This window comes from Cadophora gregata, assembly GCF_030347475.1.
Source record: "Cadophora gregata isolate MNR1 chromosome Unknown scaffold_7, whole genome shotgun sequence".
Classification (NCBI taxonomy): Eukaryota; Fungi; Ascomycota; class Leotiomycetes; order Helotiales; family Ploettnerulaceae; genus Cadophora; species Cadophora gregata.
This window is the reverse complement of record NW_026695930.1, coordinates 786253-804489: the sequence shown is the minus strand read 5'-3', so window position 1 is coordinate 804489 and position 18237 is coordinate 786253. Positions and strand designations below refer to the sequence as shown.

The window sequence follows — 18237 nt, the reverse complement described above, 5'->3', positions numbered from 1 at the left end:
TCATTTCTTCCTACAGATATCACATCAAGCCTACCCAAAAAAGTCCATTAGTCACTGACGGATTTGGACCACGACAATTTCAATTATCGCCCCGTCGAGTACCCATTAAGCTTTTGATACCAGCACACCTTGTGTAGTACCCCACATCACACCAACAACATGAAATGGAGTTGGGTTGAATGCTTTCTTGAGGCCAGGCTGGCCTGATAGTCAAATACACCAGACTGAGCATCAAGACAGCCTTGAGTTTATTGAAGGTGGTTGGCTTATCTTACCATGTAACTTGACGTGCAGCAAATAACGGCGGGACAGCGGGAATCTCGGACCTCTGCTCTCAACCCCCGTGTGACTGGACTGGCAGCATGAGCATGAAATACTCTCAAGTAACTTTTATTCTTGCGTTTCACAACGCGGATTCGAGCATCTGATTCTCACGGAATCCACAGTCTGCGCCCCTAGAGTACCGGCCTCCTGCTTGAGATTTGAGGAAATGCTACTTCCCGTGAGGTAGGTTCCTGAAGTAAACTGCGTTCATCTATCTACCTAGTCACCGGTACGCAAAATCGGCAGGTATCCAGAATCCTTCCGTTAGCTCGACATGATTTCTTGAAATTCATTTTTCCAGCCCATTAAGCTTCCAACAGATCTATGTTAGGCAGGATTCAATTCTGTTGGCGACTCATATTATCATTCTCGGACGCTCGATTTTCAGGGCTGTGAAACATCGCGGGACTCATCCAAGGGAGATTTCTAGCCACGCGACCATGGCCGCCCTCCTTTTCGTACTTCATTCCTCTAAACTTTCAGATGCTTCACTTGGAAGGCTTGGCAGGCATGGAGGTTTCATCCAAATGCTGATCTGATTCATCTGAACATTTTTATTCCAGAGCCTGGTAGATTTCAGACGATTTCCCCGGTCAAAATCCTCCAAAAGGTCTCCTGTGGGCTCACGAACCGCCAGACAGTCTGTGAAGAACTATGAGGCTCCTCTTGATGGTTCAGTAGTAGCATCTCTATTCGCACACCTTCCTGGAGCTATTTCGTCTCAGCTTTTTAGACTTCCCACTACATTATGCCCGACTCCAACGTTATTAGGTGGAGAACGTGGGACCCAATCAGGTCTCTCAAATCATCATCTGACATTTCCACCTTGTTGAAAATCCTCATGTTGCGCAGCTGAGTACGACGCTGACGCACAGTCCACAGAAATGGCTTGCTATAATTCTGCTGGACTTGAGCGATAACATGACAACATCAACGACTGTATAAGCTAGTGGCGGTGATGTCGACTATTTTTCAAAGGTCAGCAAGAGTCTTGACAATCTGGCAACTTGCTAACTAACCTGTATTATCTTATTAATCCTGATACTCTCCCCCCCTTTAAACAAACGTTAAACGTGGACTTTTGTAGGCTAAAGTCCTAGTAGGCCTTTTCTAAGTAGTTACCTCTTTTAATAGGCTTAAAGTATAAGCTAGATTCTAGTTAACTATAAAAGTAAAAGTAGCTTTAAAAGGTTTAAGATACACTTAAAGCTCTGCTTAAGGCTAAAAATCAGTAGAATTATTAGATTAACACCCTAGCTAGCTACTCACACAAGGCCTAGTTTTAATAAGGTTTAACGTTTGTTTAAAGGGGGGGAGAGTAAGTAGGTATGCAAGGTATGCTAGGCTAGGCAGGAAGTTACCATGTCGCTGGTGAAATGATAACTCTAACCCCTGGAATGATCAAATGTGTGGAAGATGAGGACACCTGGCGAACTGGTGTTTCCGAGCAGGATACGAAGAACTCATGCGACGAATAGAAACTGGATGACTTCGTAAAACGTGCGTTATCCAGTGCTGACAGCCTCGTATTCCATGTCAATGTGGGTTTGCCATTCGAGTAACCAGGCGAATCGTAGCGCTGTTCCAGCTGCTTGAGGGGTCCCTTATCTTCTCACCTGTTAGCCCCTCCCTTTCCCTTCTAGCCAATAATTATACTGTAAATTACCTCGTTAAACTGTTGTTGCCAGCCACCACCAGCCACCACCAGCCACAAGCAATTCTGACTTTGCAGGCCGCAGACGCAACTCTGTCTGGAGGAACGGAACAAGTAAATAATGTTGGCTGTACATATTTTTGACAATCTCACCATTAACAGATTTCTTTGCAGCTTTGTGCTTTGAAACGCTGCTCTGTGCTTGACTCAGGATCCCGATTTCGTGGTTGACAGCGCGGCCGATCAAGTTGACCTTCAAGCGAATTTGAAGGCGGTGAACTCGCGCACCCCTTTTCTTCTCCGCCCAATTTGTGTGGATTTGGCCTGTCGAGGGGTTTCCACTTCAAAACTATCTCAGTATCACCAGCCTTCATCTCTCTACGCACCCGAGCACGGTAACTGGACAACTTTCCTGCGCATTCTGCACAAACTTTCGAGCCAGCGCCAATTATTCATCATGGCCGCAAACGGAACAGGTAAGTTGCGGCGCAAAAGTGCTCTCTCACAGTGGGATGGAATAGTGACATTGACAATTGCACAGCTCCAAGTTCAGGGCAGAACAAGTTCTTCGAGGACTTTGGTGTTTGGAAAGATGCGCCAGTCTTGACTGGAAGCACCAAGTACGAGCCGCTACCAGACGTCAAAAATATTATGATCACAGGAGGAGCAGGATTTATGTAAGTGTCCTAGGTGTCAGCGTGACAACAAACAATGCTAATTGCCCCAGTGCTTGCTGGCTCGTACGACATCTTACCTTGACCTATCCCAACGCATACAACATTGTATCTTTTGACAAGCTTGACTACTGTGCGTCCTTGAACAATACCCGGGTCCTGCAAGACAAGAAGAACTTCACATTCTACCATGGAGATATCACCAACCCCTCCGAGGTCATGGACTGCTTGGAGCGTCACAATATTGACACCATCTTCCACTTCGCCGCACAATCCCACGTCGATTTGAGCTTTGGTAACTCATATGCTTTCACACACACAAATGTTTATGGGACACACGTCCTGTTGGAGAGCGCAAAGAAGGTCGGAATCAAGAAGTTCATTCACATTTCCACCGATGAGGTCTATGGAGAGGTCAGGGACGATGCCGATGATCTGTTGGAAACCAGCATTTTGGCCCCAACGAACCCATACGCAGCGAGCAAAGCTGCCGCAGAGATGCTTGTCCACTCGTACCAGAAGAGTTTCAAGCTACCCGTGATTATTGTGCGTAGCAACAATGTTTACGGCCCACATCAATACCCCGAGAGTGAGTTCCCAATTCCCAATTAGCTTAGCAGCTGCTAACTTGAGGCAAGAAATTATTCCCAAATTCAGCTTGTTGCTCCACCGCGGTCAGCCAGTCGTTTTGCATGGTGACGGAACCCCAACGAGAAGATACCTCTTTGCAGGAGATGCTGCAGATGCGTTTGACACCATTCTCCACAAGGGTCAAATGGACCAGATCTATAATGTCGGCTCTTACGACGAGATCTCCAACTTGACCTTGTGCTCCAAGCTCCTCACTTACCTCGACATCTCCCACTCGACACAGGAAGAGCTCCACAAGTGGGTCAAGCACACTGTCGATCGTCCGTTCAACGATCACAGATATGCCGTAGACGGAACCAAGCTTAGACAGCTCGGCTGGGAACAAAAGACCAGCTTCTCGGACGGAATGGCCATCACCGTTGACTGGTACAAGAGATTTGGCGAGAAGTGGTGGGGTGATATCACCAAGGTCCTGACACCTTTCCCAACAGTTACTGGAACCGAGGTTGTTGCTTCCACCGAGTTGGTTGAGGACATCAATGACAACATGATTGTCGATAGCGACGACAAGATGACCCTGGCAAAGAAGAGGAAGACAGACGCTTAGAGTGAAAGAAAGTAGAGTAGAGCGTGGTAGAGCATGTTCCCGACGATCTGGCTTTTGGCATGTGCTCCTTTCATGCATGGGCATTTTCTGGCAGCTTAATCCGCGCACCATGAGCAGCGTTATAGACGGTGAAAAGAATGACATCGATTGAATCCCTAGCTTTACAAGCTTCCAAAGCACTTACTCACTCGCTTGTAAAACGACAGTGGCGGTGGTATGAATGGCGTGATGTTGACATGTATAGCTACAAGTATGGGCAGGAAAAACAGGCCGGCGTCTGATATCTGGACTCCTAGGCTTCTCCAAACATTGGTTGAGCCGAGTTTCGACCTCATGTGCAAGGAAGCTGATGTTGGCTTACCGGTTACGGGGGAGGTGATGCATTGACTTCGAAGAACGGACTTTAAGAATGTGTAGCTGCAGCTGCCTGCAGGCAGCTGAATTCATACAAGAATGCTTCCTCTCCGTACTATCCTGGATGTTGCATGTCCCAGAATGCGATTACCCGGGACGAGCGGGCGTCAGGCGTCGGCCTTCGATGACGAACAATGATTCTCGAAGGACTGGATGGTGAGAGACTGAGTTATTGGACTTGAGTAGTGTATTCCTCTTTGCACTTACCCACGCACTCATTCTCTTGTAATATTCATACGTTGTGACATCACTCTGGGGGACATAGATGTACCACTGACACTTCACTCCACTCCAATCCCGCCCAACATTGTTACTGGCACTTATCTGGGGCCCATGTCTTTTCCAGCGACCGCCTCGAGCCGATCCGGCTCGTTGTGAAGTGACTCCTTGCTGAATGCATATCATGTCCATGTCCTCAGTACGGCATCCTTTCGTTGGGATTCCTTCGCTTCACTTCCATCACGGCACAGGCCGCCCCCACGTCTTCAGCGTAAGTTTGACCGTCGACCTCGCACTGGCCAGAGGGATGATGCAGCATCCTGCAGCCCGTCACAACCTGCCGGTCCCCTGGCTTCAACACTGCACGCTCATTCGAACAGCCAGATTCAGGGATTCTTGGGGCTTGCCTGGCCGCCTGGATCTGCGGAGAACGGAACGTTTCCTCCCCTGCCATTACAGTATTGTTCTTGTTCTTTTGAGCAAGGCTCAGGGCTGGCTGGCTGGCTGCGATACATTCCGAGTCGGGCCCTCACTCACTCACCCACCTATTTACTTGCCTCGCTACGCACTGCACTCTCTTTCGCGCTCTTAGCGTCCGAAGTCCTTTCACGTCCAGGGGTGGGCATGGGCAGTGGGCACGGACTCAAGCCTGGCTAGAATCCTGACGAAACAGTACTGTAGGTACGGTACGGTCGGGTACAGTACAGCACAGCACTATTACTATTACTACCCTATTTACTACTGTACTGTACCTCAGGTAACTTCGTAAGGATGGGGAGATGGAAGGGGCTTGATATCGGACCATTCTCCAGTTCAGGACGGATTTGTGGGCGGTATCACCACCTCACCTCACCTCACCTCACCTCATTGTTAGCAGGCCTGATCTAGCCTCCCCTCCTCTGCAACTAGATAGGGTATCTAGCTAGGTACGGTGCAGTAAAGTACTAGGTATTTATCCAGGCGGGCCTATCTTTGCTCTCCCCTCGTTCCACATTCTTCATCTCCTCTCCTTTCGTCTCTCCTCTCCTCTCCTCCCCTTACTGTTCACCTCGCCTGTGGCCACCAACAAATTCACTGCACTGCACTGCACTGCACTGGACTGGACCTGCAGCATTTAGCCTGACACTGCCTTTCTGGGCCCTTCCCGTGCCCTTGCCCTTGCTCTTGCCCTTGCCGCTACAGTAAATTACAGTACAGTAGCAGGCTAGCAGCACAGTCCGGCTACCCAAGAGCATGGAACTGGCGACCAAATCCCGCTATCGTGTCACTGGGAACTGGGAACTCTCAGCCTGCAGCCGGCACTGGCGCGTTGCTCTTCAGAGCTTTTGTTAGAATATCTTAGGTCCGCGTCCGCCGCATCAAGACTGCCTTACCTACTCACTATTGGGACTAACTGGGAGCAGTCACCGCCCCCCGCCGCCCAAGTTCCCGTCTTCCCCTCTCTTGGTTCTTGGTTCCTGTCCTGTCCTGTCCTGTCCTGTCATGTCATGTCCCTTCAAAACCTTAAATAATCTTCTCTTCTTCAGCTGGCTCAAATACTGTTCCGGATACTCTTTGCTTCCTCCAAATTTGACAACGTTCCCACCACTTTCGGTGTGGTCATGACAAACTTTGCCGCACAGCTACAAGTCAACACGGACGCTAGGAGGGGCAGATATAGACCGAGGTAGCAAATATTGGGCACAACATTTTAAGACGACGAAGTTGCTCTGTGAAGATGGCACAATTGGACCGTGAGCAAGAGCGCCATACTTTCTCCAACCACTCATCACCAACCCGAGAAACAGAACTGCCTTTGGTCCTAGATGAAGACCAGATCGACGACGACATGGACGACGATGAAGATCTTGCAGCCGACCTGGTTCGGTACCGGGTCCAAGCTGCCAGAACTTTATTCCATCAGCCGCGCTCAGAAAGCGATACACTGCAAGTACTCAACATCTAGGAAATAACTTACAGCATGACTGACCATTTCCATACAGAAACTCCACCCAATCCTTATACGATACTGATATCGAATATCTGACTATCCACCAGAGGCGTTACTGCGAGAATTACAGCATGCCAAACGACGATGCGGAGCAGGGAAGATTACAGATGCTACATGATATTTTCCTTGATGTTATGGGTGGTCGCCTCTCGATGGCTCCTCTCCAAAATCCTCAAAAAATATTAGACATTGGGACTGGGACGGGAGAATGGGCCATAGCTATGGCTGAAATATACCCAAGTGCCGACGTGACTGGGACTGATATTGCCAAAATTCAGCCAACTTCAGTACCATGCAATATGGACTTTCAAATCGACGATGCCGAGTATGACGGTGGGTGGACATGGACCCCTAACAGCTTTGATCTGGTCCACTTTCGAAACATGATTGGGGCATTTGCAAACTGGAATCAAGTCTACAAAGAGGCGTACAAGGCCATCAAACCCGGCGGCTTCATAGAAGTGGTGGATCTCGAGATCACCACCTTGCCGGACTACTTCCCTGATGAACCGATAGTCGTCAAGTGGTTTGACACTTTTGTAGAAGCAACCAGGTTGGCTGGAAGACCCATGACTACTGTTCATCTAGATCCACAGGTTCTAGAAGCAGCGGGTTTCACGAATATTTCCGTTGTTACGAAGACGATTCCTTGTGGAGTCTGGCCCGATGAGAGTGAGGAAAAGAAAACGGGTATGCATTTCCTATCCGTACTATACGACGGCATAGAGGCAGCATGCCTCAAAGTCTTCGTCGAGCAGCTCGGCTGGGAACCCGAGGAAGTCACTAAACTTTGCAAAGAGGTGGCGAAGGCTATCCGGGCCCTAGCACAAGATCAGCGGAGATCGCAAGGGTTCGGTATGGACATCAAAGTCCTTGTTGGGAAGAAGCCGGGTGGGAACGAGCTTGAAGTACCCGATGACAAAAGCACCATGGGCGACAGCATGCGAACCATAAGAAATGGTCATTTATCTAATGGGAATTGAACCAATGATGATTGCTGAAGTGGCATGCAATTGGGTCGGCCAAGGCTGACTGTGAGAATTTTAGCTAGGCGTTGGTTGGGGAGGATCTCGTACATTTGGAGACTGCACTTGGTCTCCAATTGTTGCGTTGTGTTGAGTTATGATGGCTTGTTTTGCATTGTGATGACTGGTTCATAGATACCCTACATGTATGAAGATTTTTGTTAGACCTTCGAGCTTTTCAAGACTTGTCCTTGGAATTTGGTTTTTATGGTTGCTGCTACCTCTTCTTTACAGCCACGTATTCCGAGGCCCTCCTTCTGTTCCATGCATCGCAAACTTGCGTCTTCACACCTTCCTCTCTTTCAAGAACGACGCTCACCAGCTGAGTGAGGAGCCTCGCAGTGCTGTTGTGCGGTCGATGGTGGATGTAAAGGTTCAGAAGCACGGGAGCTACCCAGGTTACGCCGAGGTCGTGGATGGAAGCATATCTCGTCGTCCTACAATGGGTATACGGATTCCATGCCAGCCCCTGCTATTATTTTCGCTATTATCAATGGCCCTGGCGAGTTTGTTTATTCAGACATCTCTTGTCAAATTCCATGTGGCTGCCAGCATTGGCGTTGTGTTACATTTCGTTGCATGTCAACGGAAACGGCGCCACCCTCGGCCGTATTTCTTGCGCTTCATGGATTGATGTTCGATACCAACAGACTCGATATGCTAGTCATCATTCCACGGACTTTCATGAAATCCAACAGAAATCCACGAAATACCCCTCACAGCCGCGAATAATTGCACTCGTTTCGCGATTCCGTTGACTTGAGCCGGGAACTCTCCTCGCTCATGCATCTTTCGCAATTCGTTGCAATTTCAAGCCTCAACAGCATTTGGTGAAACGTTTGAGCGGCCAAGTGAAGAGGGGTAAGTCTGCCCTGCACTGTCGCAGAAATTCCCCCACTATTGTTGAACTTGGGAGGTCACGTAGCATGTGCTTGTGTACCTGCATTGACTCCAGCATCCGCTATCTGGTGGAACTACACCTACCTCTTGTGAGTAGGTCCCGTCAGTATCTCATCAAATGTGATTGTTGCCTTTAGCAAGAGAGTACGCATCTATCTTGGCAACTTCAACGGCTCGCGATTGAAGATACAATGTCGTTCAAAAACCAGCACGAGATCTGAATGGAGTAGTCAATGTATGCAACGGTCCGTAAGATTCTCACTGCAAGGTCTCCCTCTACTTAAATATCTCCTCTTTCTCTTGATTTAGTCTTCTATCATCTCGAGAAACTCTCCTGCTACTGGTATATCCAGGATGCTTCTATTATCTCTCGGACTTGCCTTGTGCATCGCCCCCTTTGTCCAGGCTGCAGCTGTGCCGAAATCTCATGTACTTCATGAGAGACGAGACACGACTTCAGCCAAGCAATGGGTGAAACGCGAGCAGCTTTCTCCCACAGCTATTCTACCCATGCGAATTGGTCTGAAGCAACAGAATCTGGAGTACGGTCATGACTATCTCATGGACATGTAGGTTTCAACTACACTGGCCACTTCTCAAGCTTATTGTTATCGAGATCTCATCCAGACTCGCCCAATTACGGTAGACACTGGACAAGTGAAGAAGTCATTCGGAAATTCGCTCCCACCCAAGGGACCGTTGATGCGGTTACCGCATGGTTGACTACCTCTGGCATTAACGCTCAGCGAATCACGCACTCAGAAAACAGAGGATGGCTGGCTTTTGATGCAACTACTGAAGAGGCCGAGGGCTTGCTGCACACCAAATACCACCTTTACGAGCATGTTGAGGGTCATCTTAGTCCAGCATGCGAAAGGTATCTCTTTTTTCTCCCTCCATCTGCATTGAAGCATATGTCGATTAACGCTATCTAGTTACCACCTCCCAGAGGAAATCCAAACCCACATCGACTACATAACTCCCGGAATCAAGCTATTTGCTCCCAGAAAACGCGCTCTCTCCTCTCGCACCTTCAGCGGCATCTCCAGCCCCAGCAAAAAAGTCGATCCCTACGAAGGGTTCCCACCAATGGCAGCAGGCGAGCTGTCGATGTGCCACCGCTGGATCACCCCAGCCTGCATCAGAGCACTTTACGGCGTTCCTCAGAAACCAGAATATCCTGGGGGTAAACCGAGGGCGGATAACGCACTTGGCATTTTCGAGACCGGCGATACTTATGCCCAGCAGGATCTTGATCATTTCTTTGCTAATTTTACGAAGTATATTCCGAAAGGAACGGTAGGTGCTGGGCGAGTCCATTCTTCTCATCTTCTGAATGTTCCATGACTTTCAGGAGACATGTCTTTTTTCCCGCCAAACATTCCAGATATGGCATTTCTGATTTTCTACTGAATACAGCATCCCAATCTCGCTGCAATTGACGGGGCAGAGGCGCCGGAACCCGATGCGTGGTTTGGGGGTGGAGAGTCGGCGCTGGATTTTGAGCTGGCTTATCCATTGATTTGGCCGCAAAATATTACGCTGTATCAGACTGATGATTGGTATTGGACAGGATGGGCGAGTGTTGGTGGTGGAGTTAGTTGTCACTATGTGTTAAGCAAGACCTGATACTGACGTCTATAGTTCAATACATTCCTCGATGCATTGGATGGGGTAAGTTGATATATGTGTTGTGTCCGCGAGGGCAGACTGACACCTGTAGTCTTATTGTACATACTCAGCGTTTGGAGAGACAGGAAATGATCGTAGGTGCCATGTATTTCTCGCGTCTGGCAGCTACTGATCTCTTCGCAGCGGGTCTGGATCCAGTCTATCCCAATCCATGGACAACCGATGGCTATCAAGGCCAGCTGATGTGTGGCGTTTACAAAGTGAGTTGCTGTAATTTCTTTGTATATACCTTGACTTACAGCATATAGCCCGCGAATGTGATCTCCGTTTCGTATGGTGGTCAAGAATCAGAATTGCCGGAATACTATCAGAAGAGGCAATGCGATGAGTATATTCCCAGTCCACCGGTTCAGGTACCTGACTAAGATACCTCCCAGATACATGAAGCTTGGCCTTCAAGGCGTGTCTCTAATTTGGGCCTCTGGAGATTCTGGAGTCGCCGGTCCCATATTCAGACCTGGTTCAAACGGATGCATCGGAAGCAAAGCTACAGTTTTCAGCCCAACATGGCCAAACAAGTAAGTCAGAGTCAGCGCCATTCAAGCCTCCCCTACATCTCCCATTCTACTAATAAATGTCAGCTGTCCCTACATCACCAACGTTGGCGCCACAAAAGTGTATGCCAACCGCACCGTATACGAGCCGGAAAGCGCCTGCAATGATCCCCTCGGCCAGCCTTACCGTGTAGCATACTCCTCTGGAGGAGGATTTAGCAATTTCTACCCTGCACCCAGCTACCAGCAGTCAGCACTGGAAACGTACTTTGTGAAGCATGCGCCAAAGTACAAGTCGTATAACGGAAACGATAACTTTGATAAGGAGGGTGGAGTATATAACCGTCTTGGGAGAGGGTATCTATGCATCATTTCATCCACTTGCTTCCACGCAATGAACGAATCAATCCCAAGTAGAAATATAGGAATTTAGCTGACCCATCTGGTGTCGTATAGTATCCCAGATGTCTCTGCCAACGGTGACAACATCCCCGTCTTCTTCGGCAACGACTTCTCCCAGTCGGGTGGAACCAGCGCCTCAGCACCCATCTTTGCCTCCCTCATTAACCGCATCAACGAGCAGCGTCTCAATGCTGGGAAGTCAACTCTGGGATTCCTTAATCCGGCACTATACAGTAATCCGAGCATGCTCAATGATATTAAGAATGGGACGAATCCTGGGTGTGGGACGCAGGGCTTTGAAGCTGTGGAGGGTTGGGACCCGGTTACGGGGTTAGGTGAGTATTGTGGCTCAAGTGAATGATGATTGCTGATGAATTGTTTAGGAACACCGAATTATCCCAAGATGTTAGCGTATTTTATGAGCCTGCCGTAATAACTTTTATGTGTTGGCTGGCAGACCCGGTGGCTGGTTTCTTTGGAGCAAGGGGACGAGCTTTTTAGATGGGCTTACTAGTGTTCTTTGAGTTTTGTCTCTCTAGCCATATTCAGGTTTTTCGTTGTTTTCTTGCCAATGACGATTAATGAATACAACTGCTGGTCGCTTCTTTTAATGTGAATTTGCTTGAAATTTGGATTTAGAACTCCGCGGCAAAGGGACAGGATCTTGTTCCTTCAAGCAAGGTTCAGCGACGCTATCAAAATAATCCGACCACTCTTTTGAATCTTGTAGTGTTTGCGAGAAAACTGGATGGAAGAGGTCCTCGCTTGGGCTAGCGAGATCCAAACAATACTAAGTCTCTCTTCTGTGTTGATCATTTCCCCATTCCCACCGCCCCGATCTGTTCTTTCATACAGAACAAATGAATTGGAGTAGGTTTATCATTGTCATGTGAAGTAAAAGAACGGGCAGTCTCCCAAGCGGGTGCGATACTTGGCGTCAGGGCGTGAATCTTTTTGATTTGTAGCTGTAACGCTGTGTTGACAGGAACTGTTCAACGGGTATGGCAATGATTGGTATGATGCAGCAGATCAGTTCTCTGTTTTGTGAAAATTACGCGGGTAGGCAGTCGGTTCGACTCGGACCCTTTTCTAGACATGATTCACAAGTAAAGTAACAGTCAATTCCACTTGGTTTACTTTAATTGTACTCCACGAATCCAGTGAGACGCTGCCATTGACGCATATTATAGCCATAGAAATATGTATATAATCCGGGATGGAGAACCACTATCCCAGAAATTTCAATGTACACCTCAGGAGTAAGCTGATTACAATGCACGTTACCGCAGTTCGTTCCGATTGAGGGAACAGAGGTTGAAGTTTCTCTAGCGCTCTGGGAATTTCTAGGTCATAGAGGTAGAAATGATAGATATTTCATTGGGATGTTTCCTCACCGAAGAACAGTGGTTTATGTTCAAGTCTAAATGATCTCCAGCCAGGCCCTTCAGAGCTGCTGTCATATGCCTATATTGTATTATGACAAATTCAAGTCTAACTACTATCTCTTGTGATAATAAGAGTTAGGACATCTGAAGGCACTTTTCGGGCATATATAGCATTGTAAATGTATAGCTGAATGAGTAATGGCATGCTCGATATATAAATTCAAGTCTTTGAAGCCTTCTATCTTGTTGATTTGTCCAAGGAACAAAAGTAACGCAATCACTCAAGAACACCAACGCCGTAGCCAAATACAACCACCTAGAGGAGTTAAAGAGATTTTCAACGCGCACAGCCTCGCTATGGAAAGTCTTCCACATAATGAACGCCATTCCGAAATCTTCAAGCTGCTCGCTTTACGTTAAAAATATGTTGAACATGTACCGAAGTGGTCCAACTGTGCACAAACCCAGCTTGCAAATACCGGACTTCGAAGCCATTGCTCTATGTCACCTTTGGTACCCTGCTGTTGGATCACCCCAACATATGGCTGGCTTCTAAGTTTCGTCGTTCTTTTGTATTCCTTGCTAACTCATCGACCCACCAGATGCGACCCCGCGGTCCAAAAACCACCAGGGCGCTCCCACCGCTGCGCAAAGGACGATTTCTATACTAGGTGGATGGATAAAGCTGACAAGACTGTTGTGAAAATTCGAGGGCGTATATGCCGTGAACAGCTTATAGTATTAGAGATTGAAACTCGAGTTCTGATGGAGAGATTGGTGAGTATGAGGATCTCTAGGATGGAGTGGCTCGCTCTGTGTTCAGAGGTGGAGAGACTGATATAGTGCGAGGGCAGAGGTGGTCTCTTCTGAGCTTTAAATGTGATTTGGAGCTTTGAATACCGTGCTTGATTACGGGGGTGACAGAAGCGTCCAGTATCTCGGGTTTGATTCTCGCTCCTTCTTCTTGGTCTATTCTCTTGCCTGCAGAAGTATGCTGATTACTCGGAGGTGAACCTGCTACTTGTATGTATCTGTTACTTATTGCTTATTGCTTACGCTGCAGACGCCTGTTTTTCACAGTCCACTCAACAAATTTTTTTTCGATGCTAGGGAAGTGTTATTGATTGTGGGGTCTGTAGGTAAGTTCTGGAATCGGTGAAAACCCAAGTCTTCGGCTAAATCCGGCCACATTGTCAACAAACTGCGCTCATGCTGTGTTTTGGGGCTTTTTGGGTTACGGAAAGTCGTGTCTAAACACAATTTCTGATCTGTGTCAAATTTGTCTTGTCATTTGCAGGAAATCTCAAAGTAGCTACTATGGCATAGACTGCTCCCAAACGCCATGCCAATAAGCCCGCAAGTATAGTAATTCAAGCAAGCCTCCAGAGGTATTACAAATCTAGGTATCCTTACGCCGTTTGAACCAGCCGGCCATGTGTGAGTGCTCATCCATCCGCATTGTACTGGCACCTGACAGCCCAAATATAAACTCCCGAACTATCTGCGATAGACATCACGCTCTCGATCCCGTTCTCGGTCTCTGTCTAGCGGCTCGCGATCTCGAGGCCCACGATCTCTATCTCGGTCTCGGATTGGACTGCGACTCCGGCTACGTGTTCGTCCGCTGCGACTTCGTTCGTCATAGTCAAGTCTTCCACCATCTCGTTCCCTGTCATGCCGACGATCTTCAACGTGTCTTCTCACCCGGTCATCTCGTGGTAGTCGATCATCTCTTTCCCTCGGAGGTCGACCGCTGTCAGGGCCGTAACTCGGTATATAGGTATCGATATTCGAAGGTCCGCCTCTAGTTCTCGGCGGTCTATCCAGGTCACGAGATGCTGATCGATAACCGTCTCGTCGATCGCCATCTCTGCCACCGTCTCTTCCCCCGTCTCTCGGCGGATCATACCTGCTGTATTCCGCTGGAGGTGGGGGTCTTGGAGGGAGTCTAGTATCTGGCCGATGATCATCTCGAGGTCTTGCCCAAGCGGGCCTGCGCTCTTCTTGTGGAGGTGGTGGAGGCACACCGTTGCGATATCCACCGTGAGGCGGCGGAGGGTGTCGACTGCCATTGTGGTGTCGATGGCCGTTGTGAGCATCTCCATTTCCATATGACCCGTTTCCTCCCTCCCCTCCCCAGCCACCAGCAGGTCCCATTCCAACCGTTCCGCCTTTAGGTGCTGGCGGAGGAGCAGCTTTTTGACTACGGAACTTCCTCCTATCCAACTCATGAGAGTCTTCGAATGTCGGTAGATCTCCAGGTCTGGCAGGAAGCGGTGCAGTAGTGAAGTAAGGATGCTTTAGCGCATCGATGGCATTGGTTCTCTTCTTCCAATCGAGCTTCAACAGTTCATTCAGCAGAGAAATTGCCCCAGGACCAAAGCTACATTCTGTTAGATAACGACTTCGATCTCATTCAAGGCCAGAAAACTCACGGTGCAAAGCGCTTTGCCAAGGTGGGGGGATGTGGTTGAATGTTTAGGCCTTCAGCACCCGGTAATGATCTGAACTCCGGCATGTTATCTTCTGTTGGAGTGCCCATTAAGTCGAATATGATTTTGAGCTGATTGGGGTCACTGTCTCCTGAAAGGATGGGCTTTCCAACGAGCATTTCTCCAAATACACAGCTATTGCCATATTAGTCTGGCACACACTTTCGTAAGTGGCTTAACTTACCCCACTCCCCATAGGTCGATCGCAGTCGTGTACCTTCTCAGATGTAACAGTAGCTCGGGGGGTCGATACCACCGAGTTACAACAAGTGTCGTATAATCTCGATGGGCTGTACCTCCACCTTTTCCAGCAACCGGTACTTCTTCATCATAATGCCGCGCGAGACCGAAATCTGCAATTTGAAGGATTCCTTTGTTGTCGATCAGAAGATTCGCAGCCTTCATATCTCTGTGAAGGATCTTCTCATTGTGCAGATATCGGACCCCCTCCAGCAGCTGCAGCATGTAACACTTTATATGCGATTCCTGAAGCTTGACTTGAGGGTTTTCCAGCAGGCCTGAAAGATCGTGAGACATGTACGGGGTGACCATATACATGATAGCTCGCTTCCTCTTATCCACGGTCTTGTGATGCTGCTCCACAGCCATTTCCTCCAGCTTGAGTATGTTGGGATGCGACAGAAGCTTCAGAAGCTTGATTTCTCGCAGAGCGGTGATTGGAAATCCGTCCTTCTCGTTGTGCATCAGGATCTTCTTCAGCGCGAAGATGGCGCCTGTCTTCTTTGACCTTGCCTTATGGACTTCTCCGAATGTGCCTTCTCCAAGCTTCCCCAACATCTCATAATCGTTGATTTTCGAGCAACCAACAAATCTACTGGAATCGCGTATATGCTGCTGCGCGAACGCAGCCGAAGAGATGCCATTGCCCTGCGGGCTATCTGCGTGAACTGGAGTCGCCATCTTGGAGATTGGAAGATGCTTGTGTGATTCTAAGACGGATCCGGAGTCGAGTCGACAGTTCGTATATCGCAGCCGAGCCGAAGCAGTCGGATGCGCAAAGTTGCGACTAGATTTCGGTGCTTCTGTTCATTGACTGGCGGACACGAGTTGGTTCTCTGAATCGGTGGTGCTTGATAGGTGAAGGTAGAACTGGCCAAGGAGAAGCATCAGTCGAGGTTTATCTTCCCAAGTGTTGCATTTCGTTGATACTGTGCAGATACGCCGCTAGTGAGAGTGGCAGACAGCCATCAAGGGGAATAGTATTGAATGAATACATCCATTGGCAATGAAGGCGTTCGACCTCATCGACCATGAGCTTACAATGTCCGGAGCGGATTAAGTATTACCCACTTTCACAACCCGTCTCCACGTTAGTGCGGCTCAATTGACCAGCTTCACGACTAAATCAAAGGACCCCCTCATCCCTGGTCAAGACAATTGTACGTTGAAGGTTCATCTGCGTTAGTATTCCTTCCTTACTTGTCTGTCTGGTGGTGTTGAACTGTTGTCGCCCTAACTGGAGCCATTGCTGTGGTCGTTGTTTCTGGATCTATCGGGCTGACCCAATGAGTAGGACAATGGCTGCTGGCAAACATCCAGTAACGATCCCGCATGTCCGTCCCCTTTACAGGTTCGCTGGCACAGCACTTGGCGCTTCAATGTGGTTCTTTGTAAGGTTCCTATTTATCACTGCTATCTTTGAAATGGCTGCTAACACGGCGTAGTTGATGTATCGCGCAAAGAAAGACGGTATATCCTCCAGAAAGCACTGCTCAAGATTCGTACACTAATTTCCAGTCAGGACCCGCGCTACTCGGCTGGAAGCACCCATGGGATCATTGAGCAGCTCAGAACGGATGGAAGGTTGAGATTATCGTGGAACTGAGGACGTGAGATCCGGGAGAGGTACTGGGAGAACACTTTGGAGGATACTTCGAGTTACGCATGGGCGGACGATGCACTGTACATACGGAGAGCAACTGCAACAGAAACAAGCACTTGGAGTCATATTATTCTGAAGTCTACGAACGGATGTTATTCTATGAAGCGCTGGGCTTTTCAAACAAGTAATGGGTTACGCCCCATGTGTCTCCTCCTTCGTACGCAAACAGCTCGGCACATGCCATGTAGAAGATTTGCCATCTATAATACCACATAGCCGTATCTTTCTCTCCATAGGTCTCGGTCAGATGGGGCCATACTTCCTTCTTGCTGGCAGTCATCTTGGACAACCAATCCTGATCCTCATATTAGCTTCCGGACTCAGCAAGCAGAAGAGTTTGGGTCTCACCTCACAGGTCTTGGCATAATGCTTGCCAGAAACCCACCATTGGGTCTCCAATTTTAGATCCTTTTGGAAGAACAAGAGGAGATCAGCAGAGGGCATTGTTCCTCCGGAGAAGAAATGAGTGCTCATCCAGCCCTCCTCGAAATCGTACGGAGTAGTTTTGTGAGCGAAAATGTGAACAAACAGCTTTCCTGATGGCTTCAAAGCCCGGGAAACTTTGGCCATGAGGAGCTCATAGTTTTTCATGTGTTCGAAAAGCTGGGCTATATTAGAACGAATGGATTTGGGCGCAAGAACATATCACGTACTTCGATGGATACGACACGGTCGAAGCTTTCCTTCTCAAATTCGTAATCAACAACATTGCCCGTGATGACTGTCAGATTCTTTAGACCTTTCTCTTTGGCTTTGGAATCGATGTAAATCTTCTGAGTCCTCGAGTTCGAGAAAGCCGTGATCTTGGATTGAGGTAATACTTCAGCGAAATACAATGCCCCGGATCCCCATCCACACCTTAGTCTCCAATGAGCGAGGATTCTCAAACATAATACCAAAGTAGGACTCACCCAAGATCCAAAATGTTCATTCCGTCCTTCAATTGGGCTTTCTTGATATAGGTCTCAAGCATGGCAATTTCAGCTTGAGCAAGAGTTTCTCCACCCTTCGGGTACAAGCAGCACGAGTACTTCATTCGAGGACCCAGACATGCTGCGAGGACTCCGGTTCCCACCTCATAGTGTTGCTCATTCGCTGTTGCCGTCTCAATCGCGATCGGTCGACTTCTAAGAAGCTCGACGTAGCTCATCTTACGCTTGTACTCTTCTTCAAGTGACGTAGTTTGGATGATCCTAATTCGGTCTGCCAGCTGACGTCGAATTCCCACTCGGATCACAGCATTGGGGAGATAACCTCCGTCAAGGATCCAGTCTGAACAGTCACTTAGTGTTGAAGCTGCACGGAATGCACGAGATCTTACCGTAGTTCATTATCGTGAATTGAACGTGGACCAAAAAGTGAGGGTTTAGCGCAATTGCTTCACAAAAAGAATACTCTAATAAATTGTTGAGATGAGGGGACTCAAAACTGTTTGAGACCTTGGAACACGGGATCAAAGCGCGGATGTTGT

The 18237-nt window shown here is 48.4% G+C and overlaps 6 protein-coding genes across 7 annotated transcripts; 4 read left to right on the top strand and 2 right to left on the bottom strand.

Annotated features, from left to right (window-relative positions):
* Window positions 1–2435: 2435 nt before the first annotated feature.
* ONS95_013024 (uncharacterized protein) lies at window positions 2436–3850 on the top strand (the record flags this gene model as incomplete). Its single annotated transcript, XM_058506652.1, has 4 exons — window positions 2436–2454; window positions 2520–2655; window positions 2706–3241; window positions 3291–3850. The coding sequence occupies 4 exons, from the start codon at window positions 2436–2438 to the stop codon at window positions 3848–3850; spliced, it is 1251 nt and encodes a 416-aa protein (XP_058357382.1).
* Window positions 3851–6200: 2350 nt separating this feature from the next.
* ONS95_013023 (uncharacterized protein) lies at window positions 6201–6428 on the top strand (the record flags this gene model as incomplete). Its single annotated transcript, XM_058506651.1, has 1 exon — window positions 6201–6428. The coding sequence occupies one exon, from the start codon at window positions 6201–6203 to the stop codon at window positions 6426–6428; it is 228 nt and encodes a 75-aa protein (XP_058357381.1).
* Window positions 6429–6544: 116 nt separating this feature from the next.
* Window positions 6545–7456, top strand: ONS95_013022 (uncharacterized protein; the record flags this gene model as incomplete). Its single annotated transcript, XM_058506650.1, has 1 exon — window positions 6545–7456. One exon carries the CDS (start codon window positions 6545–6547, stop codon window positions 7454–7456), a length of 912 nt encoding a protein of 303 aa, XP_058357380.1.
* A 1296-nt stretch (window positions 7457–8752) lies between these two features.
* ONS95_013021 (uncharacterized protein) lies at window positions 8753–11419 on the top strand (the record flags this gene model as incomplete). The annotated part of the gene is made up of 12 exons (XM_058506649.1): window positions 8753–8967; window positions 9015–9275; window positions 9334–9697; window positions 9818–9994; window positions 10043–10072; window positions 10122–10164; window positions 10214–10290; window positions 10339–10418; window positions 10468–10608; window positions 10672–10941; window positions 11041–11321; window positions 11370–11419. The coding sequence occupies 12 exons, from the start codon at window positions 8753–8755 to the stop codon at window positions 11417–11419; spliced, it is 1989 nt and encodes a 662-aa protein (XP_058357379.1).
* A 2449-nt stretch (window positions 11420–13868) lies between these two features.
* BUR1 (serine/threonine protein kinase, CMGC, CDC2/CDK sub) lies at window positions 13869–15784 on the bottom strand (the record flags this gene model as incomplete). The annotated part of the gene is made up of 3 exons (XM_058506648.1): window positions 13869–14754; window positions 14807–14998; window positions 15048–15784. The coding sequence occupies 3 exons, from the start codon at window positions 15782–15784 to the stop codon at window positions 13869–13871; spliced, it is 1815 nt and encodes a 604-aa protein (XP_058357378.1).
* A 1045-nt stretch (window positions 15785–16829) lies between these two features.
* ONS95_013019 (uncharacterized protein) lies at window positions 16830–18237 on the bottom strand. 2 transcript variants are annotated; one of them, XM_058506646.1, is made up of 4 exons: window positions 17678–18237; window positions 17420–17624; window positions 17115–17369; window positions 16830–17061 (listed from the first exon to the last, which is right to left on the bottom strand). In XM_058506646.1, exons 1-4 carry the CDS (start codon window positions 17914–17916, stop codon window positions 16864–16866), a joined length of 897 nt encoding a protein of 298 aa, XP_058357376.1. In that variant the 5' UTR covers window positions 17917–18237; the 3' UTR covers window positions 16830–16863. The 2 variants fall into 2 exon arrangements, with proteins under 2 accessions (XP_058357376.1, XP_058357377.1); XM_058506647.1 differs by having other exon boundaries at window positions 16830–17369; window positions 17678–18038; window positions 18088–18237.

Excerpts from the sequence above, each read along its gene's own strand:
- ONS95_013019 (XM_058506647.1), bottom strand. Across the intron at positions 17,625-17,677 it reads ATGAACATTTTGGATCTTGG|GTGTGGATGGGGATCCGGGG; the intron begins GTGAGTCCTACT and ends TTGGAGACTAAG. Across the intron at positions 17,370-17,419 it reads ACCGTGTCGTATCCATCGAA|CTTTTCGAACACATGAAAAA; the intron begins GTACGTGATATG and ends AATATAGCCCAG.